This window comes from Neoarius graeffei, chromosome 25 (assembly GCF_027579695.1).
Source record: "Neoarius graeffei isolate fNeoGra1 chromosome 25, fNeoGra1.pri, whole genome shotgun sequence".
Classification (NCBI taxonomy): Eukaryota; Metazoa; Chordata; class Actinopteri; order Siluriformes; family Ariidae; genus Neoarius; species Neoarius graeffei.
In genome coordinates, this window is record NC_083593.1 from 45,837,874 (window position 1) to 45,863,998 (window position 26,125).

General features: G+C 42.0%; 1 protein-coding gene across 1 annotated transcript; it reads right to left on the reverse strand.

Moving 5' to 3' along the window:
• Positions 1 to 407: 407 nt before the first annotated feature.
• dusp11 (dual specificity phosphatase 11 (RNA/RNP complex 1-interacting)) lies at positions 408 to 17,817 on the reverse strand. Its single transcript, XM_060909633.1, has 9 exons — positions 17,403 to 17,817; positions 17,243 to 17,318; positions 17,025 to 17,156; positions 15,839 to 15,962; positions 6,443 to 6,503; positions 3,982 to 4,028; positions 2,874 to 2,949; positions 2,623 to 2,754; positions 408 to 2,484 (listed from the first exon to the last, which is right to left on the reverse strand). Exons 1-9 carry the CDS (start codon positions 17,435 to 17,437, stop codon positions 2,178 to 2,180), a joined length of 990 nt encoding a protein of 329 aa, XP_060765616.1. The 5' UTR covers positions 17,438 to 17,817; the 3' UTR covers positions 408 to 2,177.
• Between the last annotated feature and the right edge of the window lie 8,308 nt (positions 17,818 to 26,125).

Sequence of the window (26,125 nt, forward strand, 5' to 3'; positions counted from 1 at the left end):
TTGTTATCATCTAGTGTTTATACTGTTTATATTGTTTGAGTGTTTAGTCTAGTTCATATCTAGTGTGTTTTATACTAGTTATATTGTCTGAGTGTTTAGTCTGTCTAGCTCCTATCTAGTGTTTATACTGTTTATATTGTTTGGTTTTTTTTCAATTATTCTATTTTTATTTATTGCATTGCCTGTTTGCACCGTGGGTCAGAAAGGACTGATATTTCATTTGTGCTGTATGTCGAGCATGTATAGCATATTTGACAATAAAGTTGACTTGACAGAACAAGACAAAGTGTCTTCCATGATTATTGCTCCCCTCCCTTGTAAAGATCGGTAAAAAGTGTTAGGGGAAAAAAAAATCCACCTTTTGGTGGTCACTTCATCTCACACTAAAACATTAGAAAAATCCAATATTTAATTGAAATAAATTTATTCAGAGAAAAACAAATCCCTCATCAAGAATAATTAAAAAAAATACACATGTGCCACTATTATTGGTACCCCCTCAAGCTGTAATGCATGTAATCCAGATGGTTATTCGAGTAATTAAACATAAAGAGGAACACGTGTAGAAAGGAACCAGCCATCCTACTGCTGCAATTCTGGCTATGTCAGTCAAATACGGGTCGCCTCAAGGCCGGATCCGGTTCAGCAGTGATGATAACTGGTCCCTTCTATTTCTAGGCTGATAGTCGACTCCTCATTATCATCTTCTGTGATGAGGTCTTCCATTTTTATTCATGAAAATGTAAAAGGTCTGGTATCCAGCTAACTGAAGAGTTAGCAGAGAGTCACATGCTTTCAAAACATAGTGGCCCATATGTAAACAAAAACAACAAATTGGATTCTGGGAAGGGTGAACTGGCCTCTTTAAACATTATTAACAAAATTACTAGCCAGCTTGTTATGTTTAACTACTATGATAACCATCTCAGTTTAACAATAACCAGCTAGATATATTATAGTTTATTCTCTCCACATTCACGCACTCTGAATGGCTACTCTACTACTAGGCTATCAGCTCATATACCATGAGTAGAGAAAAACAAAACGGCATTTTGCTGAACCAACCAAGGATGAAATAAAAACTACTCGAAAACAAAACCCCAAAAATAAAAAAAAAAAGCAATAAAATATGGAATCAAAATATTTGATGGTAAGAATGTATCTTTCATTTTTCAATGATTATTATAACCTCCCCCCCCAAATTGCAACGGTCATTTTACCAGTTTGTTTACATTCTAAACGGAAATTATTTTGTCTGACATTTTGTATAAACTTATTTATGGAATTTGCAAAAAACAAAATAAAAATGCTCTGTTTCTCAAAATCCAGTGAATGTGGATAGAATAAAACAGTTATTCCACTCAATCTCGTCGTACATGGCTTAGCTTGATGAGGCGCGTAGCACCGAGTCGGCTATCAGCTCGTGTACGACTCAATTTCATGGAATAACTTAAATGGCGCGCCTACCTCAACAATCACAATGTAGTATTGAATTAAAAAAGTGCAATTGAATTGCATGAAGACTCTCCATACATTACTTTAATTGCACCAACCTGGGTGGAGTTCTCAAGTGTTCTCAAGTTTAAGGGCAAGACCACGCCCATTACAGCAGCCTCTAGTGGCTTCATTCCTTCCATTGTGCAGATACAGATCAGGCTGAGAGCAGCAGAAACAGTGTCCATAATTCTACACTTCATTTCTCAGAGGCTAGCAGTGTACAGATCATATTACAGACAGACAGTCAGTAGAAATGCTAGTGCACAACAGAGATAAAGGATTTGAGACAGAGCACATGTCGAAAAGTAACATTTTGCTCCTCTATACCGACTTAAAAAAAAATTAATAAAACAATTGTCATTTCCTAAATGTTAAACATACATTTAAAAAAGTTAAAATGATAAAGATCAATAAAATGCTGTTTTTTATTTTCTGATTTTAGTTTAAACTCCCATGCTGCAGGAGTTCTTGAAATATTTTACAGTTTATCTTTTGGAGAATAGTTTTTAAATGACCTTCAACTGTGACATTTGTTGTACATCTGAGTAAAAAGAAATAAAAGCTATGGTTTGAATTAAAAAAAAAATAATAATAAATTTAATTAAAAAAAATGTTGCTAATCTGTAACTTCTTTGTTAATGTGAAATATGTCAGGGCTGAAGAGAAGGCAGTGTTTACAGTCAGCGCGAGTATGGAGACCAGGTTGTGTGTTTATGAACAGTCCTGCGTTGTTTTCGCTGTGTGTCTCGAGGCTCTTCTTCAAACATGTAGCGTGGCATGAAGGCGGGGTTTAGAGGAGGCGCAGGGTACCGGCCCGCTCTAAAACCAGACCACGCACTCAGTGGAGGTGGTGTGGGTATGAGCGGAGGCGGGCCCCTGAAAGGTGGCATAGGTAGTAAAGGAGGAGGAGCCCTGTGAGGGGGTGTGGGAAAGAGAGGAGGTGGATGAGGTCTCGTCTGGTTGTTGTGCCATCCCTGGTTGAAAGGCCTGATGAGGAAAAAAGCCGAGTTACACACACACACAGCTGTGTTTAAACCGTCGAAACGGAAAAGTGAAGCCATCAAATGGTCACATCACGACCCTTTTTTTTTTTTTTTTTTGGATTGAGTATGAAAGACCACATACTCAAAATGATCCTTATAATCTTCTCTCCTACTGAAAGAAGGATGAGGTTCTTGGACAGGCATCGAGCCATGCATCCTGTTTGCGACTCCACCTTTGACAGGCTCCTGCTCTGGTTCCTCCATTCCATCATTACTACAGAAGTAGGTTTATTACAATATAAAGTCAATATACCACAGGATTTTACTCTGATGTGTTTCATGTTCGAAATAAATCTTTATTATTTTCTCTTTTTTTTTTTTAAATCCCAATACCTGCGTTTTGGTCCCGATTTCAGATCATCCAGGTAATTCTTTCTCTCGATAGCATGACCACGTGACTTGTTAAACACTGAAAAAGGTGGACAGAATAGAATCGGTTTTTAAATACGACGACGGTAAGAAGAGTCACATTTTGCATAAATCAATTAACCAGCACTGACACAAAACAAACCTGGGCAATTTAACAACATAGCTTTTCTAAATGAAAAAAATCTATAAGCATAAGTACCTTACAAAATGTTTATCAGCGCGTCAGCGATGCAGTAGCTCACACGGCTGTACCGTGAAAAACCAGATTCGTTTATAATTAGCCAAGTTGCTCTTCATGAGAACAATTCGAACAATCAGAATTAAAATGCATTGAAAACTCAGGGAGGAGTAGCGATTTTCCTGAAAGTTCGTTAATCGGCGACTTGTTAATGAGAAATCACAAAACCAGGGAGTAACTTTTATGCAGATCTTATATTAGAGCTTCCAAACAAAACAAACAATCAGAATCAAAATCCAGTTAAAAACTCAGGGAGAAGTAGCAATCTTTGTGAATTGTGGACGGACACCGCGTGATGGCAATAGCTCACCGGCCTATGGCCATGTGAGCTAACTAGATTACACAGTCGAAAAAAAAGTCAAGTGCATTGTCGTGACGTTCAGAAGCTGGTTCTTCAAAAGCCATAGAACTGCTAAACATAGCAAAGGACAGATGTAGCTAAAATGTGTTTCAATTTCGCATTAACTTATCCAAGAAACAAGAACACTGACTAAACATCAGAAATTAAGCAAAGGCTACAAAATGAAAACTCACCAAATCCATGGCCTAATGGTTAGAGAAGCAGCTTTGGAACCAAAAGGTCGCTGGTTCAATTCCCTGGACCAGCAGGAATGGTTGAAGTGTGCTTGAGCAAGGGACCTAACCCCCAACTGCTCCCCAGGGTGCTCTGGGTATGCTGTACACCGCTCTGGATAAGAGCGTCTGCTAAATGTTTGTAACGTAATGTTATGTTTAAACGGTTAGGAGTTTATGTGTTGCTGCTCCACCACTGGATAGCACTCGCTTATTTGTTAAGAGTTAGCTAATAAAATTCTTAAAAAGACAATTACTTACAGTCGATGGCATCAAGAGGTTCAAAACCATCTACATCGATGAGGTATCTGCAATCAGAAACACACAAGTACTGAGCTCTCTCTAAGCTGCTCCTAATAAATAATCATAGCACTGGGTAAGCACGAGTGGATCTCACACTCCCATCATTCAACCTTTTGATGTTTCCATAAAATCTACTTTTCATCTGCACATATACAGGCTTCTCTGGTGCTTTTTGTTTTAAAGGAGAACTGAAGGCAAATTTATTATCATCAAAATTCTATTTCTCGTTTTATTAAATATCGGAATGCATTTTTTATCACTATTTTGTCGCTGCTATAGCAAGTTATGAGTGTTTGAAACATGCTCTGTAATATATATATCAGTCCATATGTCAAAGCAATGGCCGTAAACGAGATTCGTTGAGACCTGTACGAGACATCGTAGGACGGAAGTAAAACGTGCAGCGGAAATCAAAGTGACCAACACCTGCCAACATTGCCAAAAGACAACGAATGCTGATGTAACCAAGCCGGAATTTTTGTTTGTTTTGATAGTAATCAGGAAAGTTTGAAAAAAGTAGGTAGTAATCGTCATTTGCACTACGTTCAGACTGCAACCTGAAACGACCCATATCCGATTTGTCGTGAAATCCGATTTTTTTGTTAGGCCGTTCACATTACCAATTATATGAGACTTGTATGCGATCTCCAATATGAACGGAAAACGACCCAAAAGTGTCCCGCATGCGCAAATTGACACGTAATAAGCACATCTACGTAATACATAAACAAAAAAAAAAGTGCACTCTTCATGTTTAATGATTTCTTTTTTGTTTGTTTGTTTAATTATCTGGTTAGTGTTAAAGTGTGAGGTCTCGTGTGCGTTTTTGTTTCTGAACTGAAATGAAAACGTGTAGCCTGGTAACGAGGGTTGACTCCTAAATGTCTCTCTAATTTCTATATAAGTGCACTACATGTTACTAGGAAGGAATGGATTTTTAAACTCTATATAGTGCACTCGAGCTTCAGTAGGCAGTCATTTGGGATACGGCCGCTGTATTACCAAACTCTTAATTCAGGCTTAATAATTTGCACATATTTATTTCGTCATATTAATAAACTTTTCTACATTTTTATAAATATTTATTTAGATTGTTTATAGCCAGCTGAATTCTGCAACTTCTCTCAGCGCTGGCTCAAGGTGCAGAAACACCAGTGCAGTTTGCTATGGAGATGAGGCGAGACCTGGCGATGTGGTTTTTGTGGCGGCGGCGGAACTCACACAATAATCTGATTAATGTGGGCAGCAGACTAATGAGACCGAAGGTGTCAAATTACTGGAAATTTCCAGAACAATCTTATAATCTTGTAATACAGGATGGTTTAAGTTATAAATCAGTTATAGAAACTGTTTTATTTAATCAGGCTAACAGATCAACATCCAGGTCCCTACCAAATCCACCATTAGCTTGATCAATTCTATAAAAGTCTATTTAAATTCTGAAAACTGTACAAATGTTGTTGTTTTCCACCAAAGAGGCGGGATTAGCCAACGCAGAATAGTGACGTTTGTCTCTTGTTGATGACGTGTAGGTCACATGAATGCGACCTGTCCGGTCAGACTGCAGCCGCATGTGAAAATAACGGATATGCATCGGATTTAGGACCACATATCCAAGCGGCCTGGGTCGCATGTGAAAAAAATCGGATCTGTGTCGTTCAGATTGTCAATAACAAATCGGATACAGGTCGCATATGGGCAAAAAAAATCGGATATGGGTCGTTTCAGGGTGCAGTCTGAACGTAGTCAAACTCGTTTTTGTGCAATACTTTGTTTGGAAAACAGTTTTCAAAATGGCAGCACTGACACCTGGCTGACACTTCACGTTTCGAAGTCTCGTGAAGATTGTGCGGATAAGCGACGCCTGCCGTGGACCAAACGAACTAAATTCAACATGGCTAAAAAACGAATAGACCGATAAGTATAATATTTAATTGCAATTAGTTGCCAGTACGAGTCACGATATAAGGTTACTAAAACCGAAAACGTAATTGAATAACACGTTAATTAAGAAATAAAGCAAGTTTAAAAATGACTTCAGTTCTTCTTTAAACTTGTCTGGTTAAACCATATAAGGTCTCCTTTGCAAAAAAAAAAAAAAAAAAAAAACACATTCCTTAACATTTTTCTAGAAGACAGACGTCTCAGCAGTTTGAAAAAGATGCAGCAGCAGCAAACGACATGCCTGAGAGGAAGCACATTTGCCTTCACACGCTCAGTGTGGTGGCTATTGGATTGATTCGGGTCATTCAATTACAAGATTCATTTGCATATCGTTACATGATGAACAATCGAGTTATACAAAGGAGATTCTGCTCCACAAGACACTTTGTTGGAAGTTATCCCATTTATACTGCAAATGATATCAGCTCATGCCTACTGTGGGGTATAAACCACACCTGCATGCACGCACACACACCTGCATACAAGGTATCCGGTTCGGTTTAGGCCGTGGGTGCAGTGAACACCTATCAGCTTATCTGTGAACACACAACGCCGTTAATCAAGATGCAACATACATCATTTATAATAATTACCATGTAATCGCGTTTAGCGTTTCCATACACTTTGGTTAAAAACGAAAAGGAAAAACAACAAGCTTCAGTCACTCTATAACCTACATTATAAAATACAGTTAATGTAACAGCATCACTTTTTACAGAAACACTACTACAAAATGTAATCAGATACCCTTTCCATCCAACAGGGAATGGGTTCTTTGAACCTTGGTGCCAGCCAGCGAACCAGCCCACATTTTCACGAGTTTTGATCAGAACCGTTATAAATTGACGCCGCGTCATGAACGGCAGGCATTGCGCAATTCGCAGGGGGAGTAAACAGTTGTAGCAAGATGATGGAGCGCATTGATTGATTACCTGCAAGCTTTTTTCTGTTACTGCAGGTATTCGTTTTCATTCCGTTTTTTTCTGAAGATGTCTCCTTTTCCATTGCTGCACTCTGTTTCCTCTCCAAACTAATGACACGTCCACTGAACGGTCCAGAATGGAATGGAATGGAAGGGAAGACTGGTCTAGAAACAAGTGGCCTGAGAGTGAACATGGGCAAAAGAAAGGTGATGATATCCGGACCAAACCTTAACACCCTGAGAGACTCTGGCAAATACCCATGTGCTGCCTGCAGGAAAGGGGTAGGATGCAATTCCATCTTCTGCAATGGCTGCCAACACTGGGTGCACAAGAAGTGCACCAGTATCTGCTGCAGGCTCTACCCTGACCCATCCTTTCGATGTAGCAGATGCCTTGGCTTAGTATGCCCCATTGATGGCGGCCCATGTGATCGGGTGCTTGTTGGAGGGCACGTGCTAGATGCGGTTGAGTCCTTTTGTTACCCTGGTGGAGGATGTGAGCTAGCTACCATCACAAGAACAGCATGGGGGAAGTTCAGAGAGCTACCACCCCTCTTGTCATGCAGGAGTTTCAGTTCCTGCGTGAGGAGTGCTTTGTTGTACACAAGTAAGTGCTGGCCTCTGAGGAGACAGAATGTTAGGCAGAACCTCTAAAGAGGAACCAAAGAGCTATACTGCGGTGGATGTGTCGTGTAAAGCCTGAGGACGGGGTCAGCTCCAGCAGTCTTCGTCAGAGGCTTACACTGTATCCGAAATCACTCACTATACAGTGAGTTCGCCATTTTGTAGTGCTGTCCGAACGTACAGTGACAATTATTGCACCTTATTATAGTGGACTCATAGTATCCCACAATGCACTGTGAAAAGTAGTGTACAACCGATGGTCACTCACCAAGCAACATATACCATCAGGCATTGCAGTCGCGCTGAAAGAAAAGCTGGTTCAGAAGGAGCGTTAAGTATTTTAGATTGAGTTTAGCAGTAGTTTGTTTTTCCTTATGACAACGGGCACGAGACAAATTTATAAGTTGTGGCACGAAAACGTCAATAATATTGTAGTGTGCTGGGGTGAATGGACGGAGGAAGCAGGGGCGGACTTACCATTAGGCAAACCAAGGCGGTTGCCTAGGGCCCCCAAAATTTGGGGGCCCCTAACAGTCAGCCCCGTCACGGTAAACACCAAACAATATATATGTAATCGTAATTTGTCTCTGATATTAAGTAGTCAACGATATAAATGGAAAAACACACCAAAATAGCATCAGAATATCGAATTCATGTGGATATATATGTTTTATATTCACAAGACATCTGCACAGCAAGTTAGCTACTTCTGTATATAGCTTTAAAGGATAATTATAATTATAACCACCCTTTTTTATAGCCCTACCTGTAGTTACTTCTCCCTTAACTACCGTACATATACTGCACAGAACTATTGAACATCCTATTTATTTATTTATCTGTACATTCTCTACTCACTATAACCGTCTCATTTGCACTAGCTGTACATAGCTGCATTCATCTATACATATTGCTTATCTGCACATACTGTATTTATTTGTATTATACTGCATTTCTGCTATTTGCACTTCTGATTAGATGCTAACTGCATTTCGTTACCCTGTATTTATACTGAGTAATGACAATAAAGTTGAATCTAATCTAATCTAATATAGTATTTGTCCCAGCACACCCCTCTCCCCGGTTGTTTTACATTGGACTAGTCCATGATCTGACGACGTAGACAGGTGCGCGACGGAAATTCAAACCAAAGCAGAGGGAACTGTAAACAAGATGAAGCGCAGTTATGAGAGTGGTTGCGCTAAACGAAAAAAAAGGGCACAAAGCAAAAAGAATGCAGCTGCACTTCTGAAACTAACTACATTTTTCAAATCGCCCGAGTCTGCGACAGCCTCAACCTCCGCTGTTGAGGAATGTTGTGCTCCAAAAGACTTTGGAGAAGCCAGCAACAAGTAGGACTTACTTTCTCATATGATTATGATGAAAATGGACATTTGGAGATTAAGGACTTTTCAGTAATGTACTGGCTGCAACCTTTAAAAACTCAAACCTCTCTCTTTCTCTACCCCCCTCTACCCCTCTACACACAAACAAACTCTCTCTCTCACACACCCACCCACCTACACTCCATTATGGAATGGTGATGGAATACATGAACAATGGAATTTTGAAGATTAAGGACATTTCAATAATGTACTGGCTGCATCCTTTACAAACTCACAATCCCTCTGTATCTGTCTCTCAACCACTGTATTGCCTGTCACTAAATGGCTCTCTCCTTCCCTCCCTCCCTCCCTCCCTCTCACACACACAAACACACTCTCTCTCTCTCTCCCTCCCTCTCTCGTACATTTATCTTGGCATCAGTCTTATCCCATTGAAATGTAGAGGTTTCGATACAGTAATATCCATTTGTGTTGTAGTTCTGATAACAGTAAGATCATTTTGTATCTCTGGTAATGTATATCTGGTAATATCCATTTGTGTTCTACTTCTGATAAGAATAAGATCATTTTATATCTGGTAATATGTATCTGTGGGGGCGGCACGGTGGTGTAGTGGTTAGCGCTGTCGCCTCACAGCAAGAAGGTCCTGGGTTCGAGCCCCGGGGCCGGCGAGGGCCTTTCTGTGTGGAGTTTGCATGTTCTCCCCGTGTCTGCGTGGGTTTCCTCCGGGTGCTCCAGTTTCCCCCACAGTCCAAAGACATGCAGATTAGGTTAACTGGTGACTCTAAAAATTGAAATGGTTGTCTGTGTCTATGTGTCAGCCCTGTGATGACCTGGCGACTTGTCCAGGGTGTACCCCGCCTTTCGCCCGTAGTTCAGCTGGGATAGGCTCCAGCTTGCCTGCGACCCTGTAGAAGGATAAAGCGGCTAGAGATAATGAGATTAGATGTATCTGTGGAGTAAAAATAATAATTGGATTTCAGATATCCTTGTTTTATTAAAATATGGAGATTGACTTAAAATTGGCTCTCTCTCTCTACTGTCTCTTCTTCTGTTGTTTGCCTTGCTTGCTCTTTCTGGTTTGATCTGAGCAATAAACACTGTCAGAATTTTGGCAAATGCTGGAGTAATCTCAAACCTGTTTCACTGTGGAGCTTATTTGGGGGACATTGTTAGTGGCAGTTTGCTATCTTTTTTTCTGAATTTACAGCAAGGAGATATGGCATGTGCCAAGTAGGGATGACCATTATTCTGTATGTGTGTTTCAAGACTGACTTTTGAGGGCCCCATGTCTGTACTTCGCCTAGGGCCCCAAAATGGCTAGAACCGCCCCTGGGAGGAAGAAACACATTATAAACGGACATTCGAGTACAATTAAAAATACTAAGAGGACAGGAAATGAGCTAAAATAGAATAAGACTGATAAAATACAAGAATAAAAAAGTTAGAGTGCAGAGCGAGGAATTAATCAAAAGCCTCAAATTTGGCGGAGAAGAAGTATTCAGCCTTGATTTAAAAGAACAAAGATGCAGCAGACACAAAGTACTTTGGATTTATTAATGTGGGAAATACGCTCAGTATAATATGCATTTATTGTTTTGAAAACCCAACAGCCGACGGACCTGGCATGTTTTCATCATGTGACAGTAATGGCGTAAATAACGGCTCGGCGGAATAGTGTCTGAAAGTGTTTTTTTTTTTAAACCAATGAGCTCACTATATAGTCCTCTATATAGCATTCTCTAGATAGTAAGTAGGGAATAGCGAATGAGTGAGTGATTTCGGACACCGCTTTGGTCTCCTGGATGTGGATGCTGACCTCAGGTATAGGCGTTTGCAATGGTTTGGCCACGTGCAGCGCAGCTCCACTATGACTGCAAGAATCACGGCCCACAAGGTAGGAGGTGCGATAAAGAGGGGCAGGTCCGACAAGACCTAGAAAGAGCGAGTCGCAAAGAACTTAAGGGAGTGGGGCCTCACCGCTGAGGATGCCCTGGATCGAAAGTATTGGAGAAGGATGTTCCAGTCAAGCCATGCACTGTTTGACAGATAGTGAGTGAATGATGTCATAATGGTTCACACTGGAAAAAACAAGCTGGGAACCAACTTTTTTTTTTTTCTTCCAGGTTCTGAACCAATTTATTTTTGGTCCAGAATGGAACCCATTCCCTGTTGGTGGAAATTATGTATGAGGGACTCATGTCACTGGACCAGAGTTCTCCCATTCACAGGTTGGTCCAGTTACTAACAAAATTAGATTTTATTTTTGTGTGTGTGATTACAATGTAAGTTAGTGCACTCTGTGAATTGTCTGTGCAGTTGGACAGTCTTGCGTTTCAATGTGAAGAAGGAATTATCAGTATACAGTGGGGAAAACAAGTATTTGATCCCTTGCTGATTTTGTTGGTTTACCCACTAAGAAAGACTTGATCAGTCTGTAATTTTAATGGTAGGTGTATTCTAACATGTGGAGACAGAATATCAAAAAGAAAATCCAGAAAATAACTTTTAAATATCTATATTAATTTATTTGTATTTTATTGAGAAAAAGAAGTATTTGATCCCCTAGTAACCATCAAGAGTTCTTGTTAATACAGACAAGTTAGGCTACGTTCACACTGCAGGCTGAAGTGACTCAAATCCGATCTTTTCGCCCATATGTGACCTGTATCCGATCTTTTATTGACAATATGAACGACACAGATCCGATTTTTTCAAATCCGACCCAGGCCGTTTGGATATGTGGTGCTAATTCCGATTCCTATCCGCTCTTTTCATATGCGACTTCAGTCTGAACCGCCAGGTTGCATTCATCCGACTTACACGTCATCAACAAGCCACAAACGTCACTATTCTGCGCTGAAGTAGGCGGCGGGTCTCTCAAAAAAAGTTACAACAACATGGCGCATAATCACGGGCGCAGATAGAGGGTGGGACGAGTCATATTTAAATTCACCTCGTTCGGTCCCCCCTACTTATAGGGAGGAAAAAACGTCTATGCTGTCTTTCTTTGCATAAGGCAAACCTCACGGAAAAATCAAAAGACTAATTACCATTCGGTTTATTGAGGTGCACAGCAGTGTATACATATAGTTGCAACAACTCACATAAAACAAAACAAAGACTGATATTCGGTTGGTTGAGCTGCGCAGACTGCACAGGTTGCGAGCTCGAGCTTGGTTGCTATGGTTACTAACAACAAGTTTGACAGGCATGTTGGGGTTGGTTTGCTGGCAGCTTTGTCCCCCCCCGTTTTTTGTCCCCCCCCAGTTCAAAAAACGTATCTGCGCCCCTGCGCATGACATCAATGCGAGGGACGCTTCGGGCTGTGAAGGTTCTGAATCTTCTCAATGGAAGGACGCAGAGGTTAGGGAGCTGATTTCCATTTGGGGGGATGCAGCTATTCAAGCTAGATTGGATGAGTCATACCGCAACCGGGCGGTTTTACTTCCGTAAACACTGGCCATGCTCACTGCGTGTGACGTCGTCGTATCCTGCAGTGCGCATGCGGAACACTTTTAGGTCGCTTTTCGTTCATACTGAGGATCACATACAAGTCGCATATATTTGTTAATGTGAACGACCTCACAAAAAAATCAGATTTCACAAAAAAATCGGAATTGAGCATTAAGCCTTGCAGTGTGAACGTAGCGTTAGACTCTCCAAATGACCTTGTCACCTAAATTGAAGACACCTGATATCACTAATGACTTGTATAAAAGCCACCTGGCCACAGAATCAATCAGTTTGTCAGACTCCAAACTCTCCAACATGGGAAAGACTAAAGAGCTTTCTGTGGATTTAAGGGAGAAGATTGTAGACCTGCACAAGACCGGTATGGGCTACAAAACCATTAGCAAGAAGCTGGGCGTTAAGGTGACAACTGTTGGTGCAATTGTGCGCAAGTACAAGACTCACAACGTGATCATCAATCGACCTAGGTCTGGGGCTCCAAACAAGATCTCACCTCGTGGGGTTTCCAGGATCATGAGAACGGTGAGAAATAGACCTAATACAACACGGGCAGAGTTAGTGGATGATCTTAAAGCAGCTGGGATCACAGTCACCAAGCAAACAGTTGGTAACACTTTACACCGCAATGGTCGAACATCTTGCAGTGCTCGCAAAGTACCCCTGCTTAAGAAAGCACATGTGCAGGCCTGCCTGAACTTTGCCAATGAACATCTGAATGACTTGGAGAGTGACTGGGAGAAGGTGTTATGGTCAGATGAGACCAAAATTGAGCTCTTTGGCATCAATTCAACCCGTCGTGTCTGGAGGGAGAGACATGCTGCTTATGACCCCAAGAACACCATCCCCACTGTCAAGCATGGAGGTGGTAACATTATGCTTTGGGGTTGTTTTTCTGCACAGGGCTACTTCACCGTATCAATGGGAGGATGGACGGAGCCATGTACCGTAAAATCCTAAATGAAAACCTCCTTCCCTCTGCCAGGAAGCTTAAAATGGGTCGTGGATGGGTCTTCCAGCAGGATAATGACCCAAAGCATACAGCCAAGGCAACCAAGGAATGGCTGAAGAAGAAACATATCAAGGTCATGGAGTGGCCCAGCCAGTCTCCGGACCTGAATCCTATAGAAAATCTATGAAGAGAGCTGAAGCTCAGAGTTGCCAAGTGACAGCCACGGAATCTTGATGATTTAGAGGTCATTTGCAAAGAAGAGTGGACCAAAATTCCTCCTAATATGTGCAGAAACCTGGGACGGCATTACAGAAAGTTCCTATCTTAAGTCAAAAGTTAAGATGGGACAGCTGTGAGATAGGATTCTTTTCAGTTTGGTATTACAGAAGCAAATCCTAACTTCATTTAGGATTCTTATCTTATCTCGAGTTAGGATTCCTAAATAACCGATCGAAACATCTATGATCGCCTTTAATGTCTGTTACCTAGCAACAAAAGCTACACTGTGTCTCGTGAAGTAACGTCCAGTGATCTCTGGCTAGCTGCTACAACAGAAACAATACCCTGCTACAAGTGGCGTCCACTAGACCTATCACACCGGACATATTTGAATGTCGGTAGAAGGCTTCCTTAATTGCATTCAGTTCTTGTCCGCCTGGAAACCTAATGTAATGCGCAGCCAGCCTTCCTATCGCCGTTGCCACTTCAGTCAGATTTTTGGACATGGAAGGCTGAGAAATTTTTGACAAATCGGCGATTTCTGTTTGGAAGTCACCTTTGGCGAAAAAACGAAGCGCATTTGTTAGCTGCAGTATAACCGGGAGAGCCCCATGTCGACGAGTCGGCCTCTCTAAATCTGGCCGCAGTTTATCAGCTAACTGTATGATCATGGCCCGGGGTAACCGGTAGCGATTTATCAAAGTTTTGTCATCAAACCTTAAAACGTCGTTTTGGTCTACCAACTGCCTTTCAATAAACAAATTCCGGTTACGTTGTTGTTGTCGCCTCAAAAGCAAAATACCTGCCATTCTGTCTAATAGTAGACTACTAGCTGATTTATACAGTAAAAATGACAGTTAGGACAGCGGTGGGGATATCCTAAAGTTAGGATGGGTATTTAAGAATTTTTTAGTTTTTTTAGAAGTTAGGATGCTTCTGTAATACACTTTTCTTAACTTGAGATAGGATAGGACAACAGAGTTAGGAACGGCTGTTCTGTAATAGCCTTTTCCTAAATATGATCCTAAAGTGCCGTTGCCACGGGAACTAGACAGATAAGATGAGATTCTCAAGTTAGGAACTTTCTGTAATGCGGCACCTGGTCATCAACTACAAAAAATGTCTGACCTCTGTGCTTGCTAATAAGGGGTTTGCCACAAAGTACTGAGGCCCAATCCCAATTCTAATTTCTACCCCTACCCCTCCCCCTCTCCCTTCCCCTTGGCCCTTCCCCTTGAAACTGAGCTACAAGGGATAGGGCTTGAAATTCAACCCTTACGTATTGGGATAGCCCTTCAACGATCGCATACGTCATCGCGTACCTCCGTCAGCGTTTACGTTAGCAAAACGCGACCAAATGCGTCATTGGCTGCGACCAGCCGCTACAGTCAGAGCCAGAACCAGAAATCTCTGCTGGCAGGGTGTGATTTGTTAACTAACACCACTGAATGGGATATCTTTGGCGCTTCGTGCACCACATCCGACAGAATGAGGTGTCAGAACACTCATGTAAACAATAAAAGCGAGAATAACAGAACAAAACGTACGCAGTCAAGCAACCGAAAACAATACTCACTCCCAAAGCTTTTTAGCAGCAGCTTGGATTTCAGAAATCGCTGCTCATTCTCAGCTCGAAAGCGAATCAAGCGGCGTGTTTCCTCTGGATAACAACTTAAAACACGTAAATAATGGAGAAAATACATTTATGACAATCTTTCGCCGCGGGAACCGCCATCTTTCTGAAATCCGCATGAAATCTCGCTGAAATCCGCATGGCATTGTGGGAAATCACTCAAACCCCTTCGTTCGGAGTCAGCTCCAGGAAAATCTCCGTTTGGAGGGGTACAGAAGCCCTACCCCTTCCCCTACCCCTCCGCGTTAACTGGGATTGGGATACCCCTACCCCTTCACGTGAACGCGCAAAATGGAGGGGAAGGGCCAAGGGGTTGGTCCAAGGGGTGAAATGGGATTCGGCCTAAGTCTTTTTTGGCAAGAGGGTTCAAATACTTATTTTCCTCAATAAAATGCAAATAAATTAATACAAATTCTTTAAAGTTGATTTCTTGATTTTCTTTGTGATATTCTGTCTCAGCATGTTCTACTACACCTACCATTAATATTACAGACTGATCCGAGTCTTTATTAGTGGCCAAAACAACAAAATCAGCAAGGGATCAAATACTTGTTTTCCCCACTGTAAATGTGGTCGTGTGAATGAAGCGAGTGAGTCAGTGTTCTCAAGCATACAGTAGCTCTCTGACACGTAATAACTGAAAAGCTATAGCTTGTACGTTTAAAATCCCAACCACTGATTAACTTCTTTAATGATGGATGTACCATTGTTCTGATTATCATGCAGAAATCTTCTCACTGCCTTTTTAAAGCTCAGGATGGTGGGGTCACTTGGCACCTCATGTCCTGCTGTAAATATCTTCAGGTAGTGCAGTGTGTCTGGTAAATCCTGCCACACACACACAGACATTCAAAAGAGCAGTGTTGAGAAGTTATGTGACGTTTCGATCTGAAACAGTTATACCACTTATATACTTTATTATACTTTATGTTTACTTTATATCCTTCCTGACGTCTGTAATTCTCTGTGCCATCTGCTACAGGAATTTTAAAAGATGTGTAAATAAGAGAACACTGCGCTATACCACCGAAAGTTCAGTGAGCCCCGTTTACAAATCTCGTTTGCATTATAACACCACAGTAATAGTATGTGGTCGTCAAAAACGAAAGCTATGTCTTACTCATTTGTGTATTATGTTAACTCCATTTTGTGAGTGGAACAAGCAGATTTTTAAATTCCACGCATGCCAACAAGAGGTGTGCAAATGTGTTCCATATCAGCTTAAACTAGAAGCTACGAGCATCCATTATCATCATGCACATCATCAGATTGAACTGCTCTGTCGAGTTGATCAAGGTCACGCGGACTTGCTTATGCGTTTTCTGACGTATAACAAAATAGACAAAAAGACATCGCAGACGTAAAAGACCGTACAACCGTCCACTTTCTCGCAAAGCACATGACAAATTTGGGATCTCATCTCATTATCTCTAGCCGCTTTATCCTTCTACAGGGTCGCAGGCAAGCTGGAGCCTATCCCAGCTGACTACGGGCGAAAGGCGGGGTACACCCTGGACAAGTCGCCAGGTCATCACAGGGCTGACACATAGACACAGACAACCATTCACACTCACATTCACACCTACGGTCAATTTAGAGTCACCAGTTAACCTAACCTGCATGTCTTTGGACTGTGGGGGAAACTGGAGCACCCGGAGGAAACCCACGCGGACACGGGGAGAACATGCAAACTCCGCACAGAAAGGCCCTCGCCGGCCCCGGGGCTCGAACCCAGGACCTTCTTGCTGTGAGGCGACAGCGCTAACCACTACACCACCGTGCCGCCCACAAATTTGGGATCATTATCCAAATTCAGTCATCTTGATACCAAGAATGAGAACAATCAGTATCTGGGCATGCACTTGTGGACATGGACGTGGAGTGGGTCACCTGGGGTTGGTAGTAGCGCGTGGTGAAGGTGAGATCGATAATGAGACCAAGTTCTTCACCCTCATTCTTCAACATGTCCATGAGATCTAAGGGTCCAAACGCTTCCGATTCCTTGAGATTCCTCCTCAAAGCCTGAAACAGAAATGAGTCACAAGGTCAAAACAGAAACAGCGAGATGATTGCAAGTGTGTGTGTGTGTGTGAGAGCATGTCTGTCACCTGTTTTAAAGGTACTTTAAATGCAATGAAGCGTGTGCCAGGGATCCGTTTACCCACTGCCTTATAATCAACCCATCTGTTGACATACACAGGTTTAAGTAAGACCAGGAATATTTAACAGCCCACCACTGAAGAGTGCAGTATCTGACATAATAAATACCTGTCAGGGATGCCATGTTTCTTTTTTGGACCCATATTCTTCACTGTGTGTGTGAGAGACAGGAAGACTCTAAAATACCACAGCTAATCAATGAGATGATGTGACAAAAACAGAACTATTTAAGTTCCTTGTCCAATAAATACCAATTTTTGTTCAAGTACCAGCCACCAAAACAAATCTCTTCTATATGAAAACGGACTTGGCGATAAACTCGATTCTGAAACTCAAACGTGACAAAAATCACCCTGGTTGGTTTATCCAGCTAAAATGATTAGCTACCTAAATTAAAAATAAATAAATAAACACGAAAATAAAAGTAAACTAATCCAGCTGGCTGGCAAATACACGTCAACATACTACACCGTCATTATCCAGCCCGTGTACGCATGCGCACAGGGAATGCTAGTCTTCCGCGTTTTCTTCTTCTTCTTCTTCTTTCAGGTTTAATGGCGGTTGGCATCCACTATGGTGCATTACCGCCACCAACTGTATTTTTGCGGAACTGCGACACTATCTAGTTAGAGTTTCAATGGAGGAGTGACCAAAAAAAAAAACCCAATAAATACACTAAATCCTACCTAAAAGGCCTGTATTTTTCATCTCATCTCATCTCATTATCTCTAGCCGCTTTATCCTGTTCTACAGGGTCGCAGGCAAGCTGGAGCCTATCCCAGCTGACTACGGGCGAAAGGCGGGGTACACCCTGGACAAGTCGCCAGGTCATCACAGGGCTGACACATAGACACAGACAACCATTCACACTCACATTCACACCTACGGTCAATTTAGAGTCACCAGTTAACCTAACCTGCATGTCTTTGGACTGTGGGGGAAACCGGAGCACCCGGAGGAAACCCACACGGACACGGGGAGAACATGCAAACTCCGCACAAAAAGGCCCTCGCCGGCCACGGGGCTCGAACCCAGGACCTTCTTGCTGTGAGGCGACAGCGCTAACCACTACACCACCGTGCCGCCGCCTGTATTTTTAAGGAACTCAAAAACATGCTTCCAAGCAGATGGTACTGAGAAGGCAAGTAACCTATCAAGAGTGAGCCTAGTCTCCCCTAGCTCTCTAACTCGTTCTAACAGAATTGCTCTCTGGACACTATAAGCTTGGCATTCTAATAACACGTGATTTACAGTCTCTCTTTCCTGACAGTAGATGCAGTGACCAGTGGCATGTTTGCCAATTGTGTGGAGCTTGCCATTTAATCTACTATGACCTATTCTAAGCCTTGTGATTACTTGTTCTTCTCTACGGCTACCGCTGCCCAGTCTTCTTGAAGGGACCTGTTTTTGAATTGCTCGTAGAAAGCTGCCCCTACTTTCCCCATCCCACTGCCCCTGCCATGCACCCAACATTTTCCTGAATATAATAACCTTGACCTCCGCTTTGCTTAGTGGGATGTTAGACTGGATTTCAGATTTCAAAGCCTCTTTGGCAAGCTGATCCACAGCCTCATTTCCTGCAATGCCCGAATGGGATGGAACCCATAGGAAATTTACTAAAATGTCTTGCTGGTGTAGTCTAAAAAGATATTGAAGTACCTCACAAAGTAAATCAGGCCTACACTTAGACTTGCCGTGAAGGATACTATTCAATGCTGACAGGGAGTCAGAACATATGACATTGAATCTAGATTTAGTGTCATCAATCCACATTAAAGCAAGATAGATGGCAAATAACTCCACTGAATAAACTGCAAGGTGGTCAGACGTCCTTTTTGCTATTTTTGTCTTATACTGTGGGATAAAAACCGCAGCTGCAGTTTTCCCAGTTTCAGGGTCTTTAGGGCTGTCTGTAAAAATTTGAACCCCTTCAGGATAGTTATTGCGAATGTGAAAGTTGGTTAAATATTTCACATTACTATCATCCTCAGCTTCCTCGCGCATCTTCACCAGGTTAAGATCCACCTCAGGCATAATAAAAAACCAGGGGGGAATAGCTGGCAGTGGTACCACAGAGCTATGGGCCACCTTGGTTAAGCCAAGCTCTCCAGCCTGATCATTTCTAACCCACCCAAAACTATTAAAGTTTGCCTTGCCATGCTCCCAACATTGATTAAGGATATGCTTGGTTGGATGATCCCCTTTATAACCCTGCAGGTTCGTCCAGTACACCATCCCCAACTGCTGCCGCCTTAAAGCCAATGGCATCTCCCCTGCTTCAACCTGAAGTGCAGGGACTGAAGAGGTTGTGAATGCCCCACTGCACACTCGCAAGGCCTGTGCCTGGACCACATCAAGTTTAAGTGTGTCTTTGCTGCCGATCCACTTCTTCGTGGTTTTACGACAGCTGGCATCCTTATAGTTACATTGCTGCCACCTTCTGGATTAGTCCATAATTGCATTACTGTAAATTCTATTTATTAGCCACCTTAACCTTCATCCTACCAAGTGGGGTCCATCTGGGCCCCGCACCTATATGTTTGTTTGCCATTTTAAAAATATGTGACATACTGCCTCACCGTTTTATGAATTTGTCGGAATTTATGTCTTAATTAAAACACTAAAGCACCGGAAGATCAGCTTTTTGCATTGTGAAGGTATAATTAATTTGTTACTGGGGTCCAACCGGAGAGTACCTCAGAGTAAAGTTTATCTGTCTTTCATTTTATAATTGAATAGCACACTGAAAGTTAACTTCTTTTATTTCTTTTATGTTCCATAATGAAACTACCAAGGCATTCCTTCTTGGGGTCCGTGTGGACCCCACTGCTGCAATAAGCACAGGCTGCAAAACAAAAGCCCTAAATTATTTTACAATTACTTTTTTGTTTTAAATTCTGTAAGAAAAGACCTAAGTTGTAATCCAGAATGTTTTACAGCTGCATGAGCTGCAAAAATCATGTATATAATGCCAATTTTTTTTTTGTGGCGCTATAATTTGCTACATGTATGCTAGTTATTGCAATATTATTGCAATGTTATTGTATTTATAATACATCATTGATATTCAGCCATAGTGGATTTTGTTCTTCAATAAAGTTATGTCTGTTTGCTGCATTGAATTGGTTCTTACTGCATTGATTTCAAGGTATTCCCTCCTGGGGTCCATAAGGACCCCGCCTGGTAGTTTGTGTATGTAAAATTGGCTGGTAGGATGAAGGTTAAGTGTGTTCTTTATGCCTTGGGCCCTTTAGTGTATTGCTGTTATTAATATAAGATGTTCTGAACAAAACTTATCTGGTGATTTTGTCTTTATAAGCTTTAATTTTAAAGAAAAGTATTGGGGTCCAAACGGACCCCACATGGTAAGATTAAGGTGTAAAATAGCATGGTAGGATGAGGGTTAAAGTGCCATTCCACCATAGGATGTATTCTTTGGCATAAAATACAATATATTTTGACAACATATATAAATGGTATCACTAGATAGAGAAATCTTTTAGCTTCAAAATGATATATCAAACATAATTTTTTGACAACGACAAGTATATTAATTTTGTGACCAAAGTCACCTACCCTTTTAATTTCCGCACGTGATGTCATCAGCAGGTTCCCCTTCTTGTGTACCACGTGACGTGTGACGTGGCACATATTATCAGCAATGGCGGATAGAACGCGATAAAAATAATACCAATAAATCTAGCTAATACCAATAAATCTAGCTAACTGAAAGATTAACTCAAAATTTTTCACAATTTTTTTGGCCCCCATATACAAGGAGAAATGACTCTCTCACTTTGGGGGTTTCCTGGTCTAAAAATAGACCGACACGTGGTACACAAGAAGGGGAACCTGCCGATGACATCACGCGCAGAAATTAAAAGGGTAGGTGACTTTGGTCGCAAAATTAATATACTTGTCGTTGTCAAAAAATTATGTTTGATATATCATTTTGAAGCTAAAAGATTTCTCTGTCTAGTCATGTTGTCATAAAATATATTGTATTTTATGCCAAAGAATACATCCAATGGTGGAATGGCACTTTAAGGTGCAGAAAGCATTATGTTTTCTGGTTGTCTGTCTGTCTGTCTGTCTGTCTGTCCCGAAACCTTGTGAACGCGATATCTCAAAGGCTAATGAAAGGAATTTCACCAAACTTTCACCGTTTGTGCATTTGGGGACAAAGATAAACTGATTAGATTTTGAGATCAAAAGGTGTAAGGTCAAGGTCACTGTGAGGTCAAATGTCTGTCCGAAAACCTTGTGAACACAATGTCTCCAAGGCAAATGAAAGTTATTTCACCAAACTTTCACCATTTGTGCGCTTTCGGACAAACATGAACTGATTAGATTTTGAGGTTAAAAGGTCACAGGTCAAGATTACTGTGAGGTCAAATGTCCATCCCCAAATCACAACTTAATAAGGCGTGTAGTCTACCAGGCGGAGGCATCCCCATCGACACCGTTGGCGTCGAGTTCTATCTAGTTTTTTTTAACTTTATTTCAAAGAAACAAATCTTAAAAGCATGCAAGTCCTTCAAAGAAATACAATTTGAGACTGAGCAGATTAGCCAAGAGGCACAGTACAGCATAAATCAAACATAATAATAATAATAATAATAATAGGGCGGCACGGTGGTGTAGTGGTTAGCGCTGTCGCCTCACAGCAAGAAGGTCCTGGGTTCAAGCCCAGTGGCTGACGAGGGCCTTTCTGTGTGGAGTTTGCATGTTCTCCCCGTGTCCGTGTGGGTTTCCTCCGGGTGCTCCGGTTTCCCCCACAGTCCAAAGACATGCAGGTTAGGTTAACTGGTGACTCTAAATTGACCGTAGGTGTGAATGTGAGTGTGAATGGTTGTCTGTGTCTATGTGTCAGCCCTGTGATGACCTGGCGACTTGTCCAGGGTGTACCCCGCCTTTCGCCCGTAGTCAGCTGGGATAGGCTCCAGTTTGCCTGCGACCCTGTAGAACAGGATAAAGCAGCTGGAGATGATGAGATGAAATAATAGGGTGGCACGGTGGTGTAGTGGTTAGTACTGTTGGCTCACAGCAAGAAGGTCCTGCGTTCAAGCCCAGTGGCCGGTGAGGGCCTTTCTGTGCGGAGTTTGCATGTTCTCCCCGTGTCTGTGTAGGTTTCCTCCGGGTGCTCCGGTTTCCCCCACAGTCCAAAGACATGCAGGTTAGGCTAATTGGTGACTCTAAATTGGCCGTAGGTGTGAATGTGAGTGTGAATGGTTGTTTGTCTCTGTGTCAGCCCTGCGATAACCTGGCGACTTGTCCAGGGTGTACCCCGCCTCTCGCCCATAGTCAGCTGGGATAGGCTCCAGCTTGCCTGGGACCCTGTAGGACAGGATAAGCAGCTACAAATAATGGATGGATGTACTAATCAATTTCAACAAGTCGAAGAAAAGAGATCAGTTTTTTAAGTAAACTGTGAAACGTGGGCAAACTTTTAGGAATTTACATTTGTGTAAAAAGTAGTTGGTGAGTATTATTAAATTATTAAACAAAAATTCCAACTTTTTGTCCTTCATGATAAAACCAAATGTTATATTGCTATCAGTTATAGGGCTGGCATGTCCAAAATCCAGTGATGAAAATCCTCCCAAAATAACCAAAATATATTACAAGAAGAAAAGAATAGCTGTTCCATTGTTTGTATTCCTGATTCATAGAATGTGCAATCATTAAGGTCAGTATTGAACTTCAGTCACAAAAAAAATCCCTGCACGGATAGATGTCATTCATTGTTTTAAAGGGGTACCAAATATAATATATACAGTTGCTGATGTGACAAAGTAACGTATTCTTAAGTATTCTATCAAATTTATATATTAGAAAACAACGAAATATCTTGGTAATTGTAAATAAAATACTTAATACGCTAAACCTCACAAGAGTCGCCATTTTTAAAAGACCGTGACGTCAGCGCTACCCACTGCACTAGCGGAACTCTCCGAAATAGAGGAGATAAGCGTGTAATCATGGCGTCGGGCGCATCAAGTGAAAGCAACACCTCTGTCGAATCATACGAAGAGATCCCGCAAGACACACTGCAAGCAGGCTATGGCTTAGAAGGGTACCAGTTTGAACCTAGGAGAGGTACTCTCGACTCCGGTGATGAAATAAGAGAAGAAACCTCGGATGACGGCGAGGATGAGACTGATGCTGACCAAGAGCATGGCGAGCGTGGGGCGGAGCGTCTGCGTGCAGGTGACACGGCGTGGTGCTCGTGCGGAAAATGTAACGTGGAGTTGCTCACGAGTCCAGCAGAATTTATTTGCTGCAATGAGATAGGCGCCACTCGTGGACTTGCGAAATCGTCGCAAGAGGCAGAAACAGGTATTTCACACGTGCTATTCCCAACCTCAATGAGCCAACACAACTGGGCACATACATACGTCATGAGTGTTCTCATCTCATCTCATTATCTCTAGCCGCTTTATCCTTCTACAGGGTCGCAGGCAAGCTGGAGCCTATCCCAGCTGACTATGGGCGAAAGGCGGGGTACACCCTGGACAAGTCGCCAGGTCATCACAGGGCTGACACATAGACACAGACAACCATTCACACTCACACCTACGGTCAATTTAGAGTCACCAGTTAACCCAACCTGCATGTCTTTGGACTGTGGGGGAAACCGGAGCACCCGGAGGAAACCCACGCGGACACGGGGAGAACATGCAAACTCCACACAGAAAGGCCCTCGCCGGCCCCGGGGCTCGAACCCAGGACCTTCTTGCTGTGAGGCGACAGCGCTAACCACTACACCACCGTGCCGCCCCGTCATGAGTGTTACGCAGAGAAAATGAACGTGCATTCTGATTGGATAAAATTAATATCATGGCGGGCTGTTCAAACTGCGGAAATAGTTTGCTCGAGCTACTTTCAAAACACTATAACTTTCCAACCTTAGAACAAAAAACTTTTGTAAGTCTTGAATAAGGTTCGTTAATGTGTGTTTTATTGTTATATTTACTCTATATATTGCCCTCTGTTCCCCTTTAAAGTGAACTTCTTTAGCTTTGGGTGGTAAAGGGAATTTGTTATATCTACATCTAATTCCCTTACAGGCCACAGTAGAGAATCCCTGCAGTGTATACCCCCTTAGGGGGAAGGAAAACATTCTTTGGAGAGTAAAGATCTTAAAAAGGTATTACATTTCTTGGCTGAAAAGAGAGAGTCTTGGATTAATAATGGATACACTCGAGGTACTGTTAGTGTATAAAGACCACTTGATTTGTACTAATAAGGGCTTGTGGAATTCTTTAATAACACCACAGTATTCCCTACTAGTGCAGGTTAGGTTGAAATGATAGTCTTCTCTACTACTGATCTCTCCATAAAAATTGGCTTGCTTCTTAAGAACTCTTTATCTGAACCTTCTTTATTACCTTTAAATCCTACTGTTACTAAGCTTGGCCAAATCTGTTTTTCTTCTACAACCCCGATTCCAAAAAAGTTGGGACAAAGTACAAATTGTAAATAAAAACGGAATGCAATAATTTACAAATCTCAAAAACTGCTATTGTATTCACAATAGAACATAGACAACATATCAAATGTCGAAAATGAGACATTTTGAAATTTCATGCCAAATATTGGCTCATTTGAAATTTCATGACAGCAACACATCTCAAAAAAGTTGGGACAGGGGCAATAAGAGGCTGGAAAAGTTAAAGGTACAAAAAGGAACAGCTGGAGGACCAAATTGCAACTCATTAGGTCAATTGGCAATAGGTCATTAACATGACTGGGTATAAAAAGAGCATCTTGGAGTGACAGCGGCTCTCAGAAGTAAAAATGGGAAGAGGATCACCAATCCCCCTAATTCTGCGCCGACAAATAGTGGAGCAATATCAGAAAGGAGTTCGACAGTGTAAAATTGCAAAGAGTTTGAACATATCATCATCTACAGTGCATAATATCATCAAAAGATTCAGAGAATCTGGAAGAATCTCTGTGCGTAAGGGTCAAGGCCGGAAAACCATACTGGGTGCCCGTGATCTTCGGACCCTTAGACGGCACTGCATCACATACAGGCATGCTTCTGTATTGGAAATCACAAAATGGGCTCAGGAATATTTCCAGAGAACATTATCTGTGAACACAATTCACCGTGCCATCCGCCGTTGCCAGCTAAAACTCTATAGTTCAAAGAAGAAGCCGTATCTAAACATGATCCAGAAGCGCAGACGTCTTCTCTGGGCCAAGGCTCATTTAAAATGGACTGTGGCAAAGTGGAAAACTGTTCTATGGTCAGACGAATCAAAATTTGAAGTTCTTTATGGAAATCAGGGACGCCGTGTCATTCGGACTAAAGAGGAGAAGGACGACCCAAGTTATTATCAGCGCTGAGTTCAGAAGCCTGCATCTCTGATGGTATGGGGTTGCATTAGTGCGTGTGGCATGGGCAGCTTACACATCTGGAAAGACACCATCAATGCTGAAAGGTATATCCAGGTTCTAGAGCAACATATGCTCCCATCCAGACGACGTCTCTTTCAGGGAAGACCTTGCATTTTCCAACATGACAATGCCAAACCACATACTGCATCAATTACAGCATCATGGCTGCGTAGAAGAAGGGTCTGGGTACTGAACTGGCCAGCCTGCAGTCCAGATCTTTCACCCATAGAAAACATTTGGCACATCATAAAACGGAAGATACGACAAAAAAGACCTAAGACAGTTGAGCAACTAGAATCCTACATTAGACAAGAATGGGTTAACATTCCTATCCCTAAACTTGAACAACTTGTCTCCTCAGTCCCCAGACGTTTACAGACTGTTGTAAAGAGAAAAGGGGATGTCTCACAGTGGTAAACATGGCC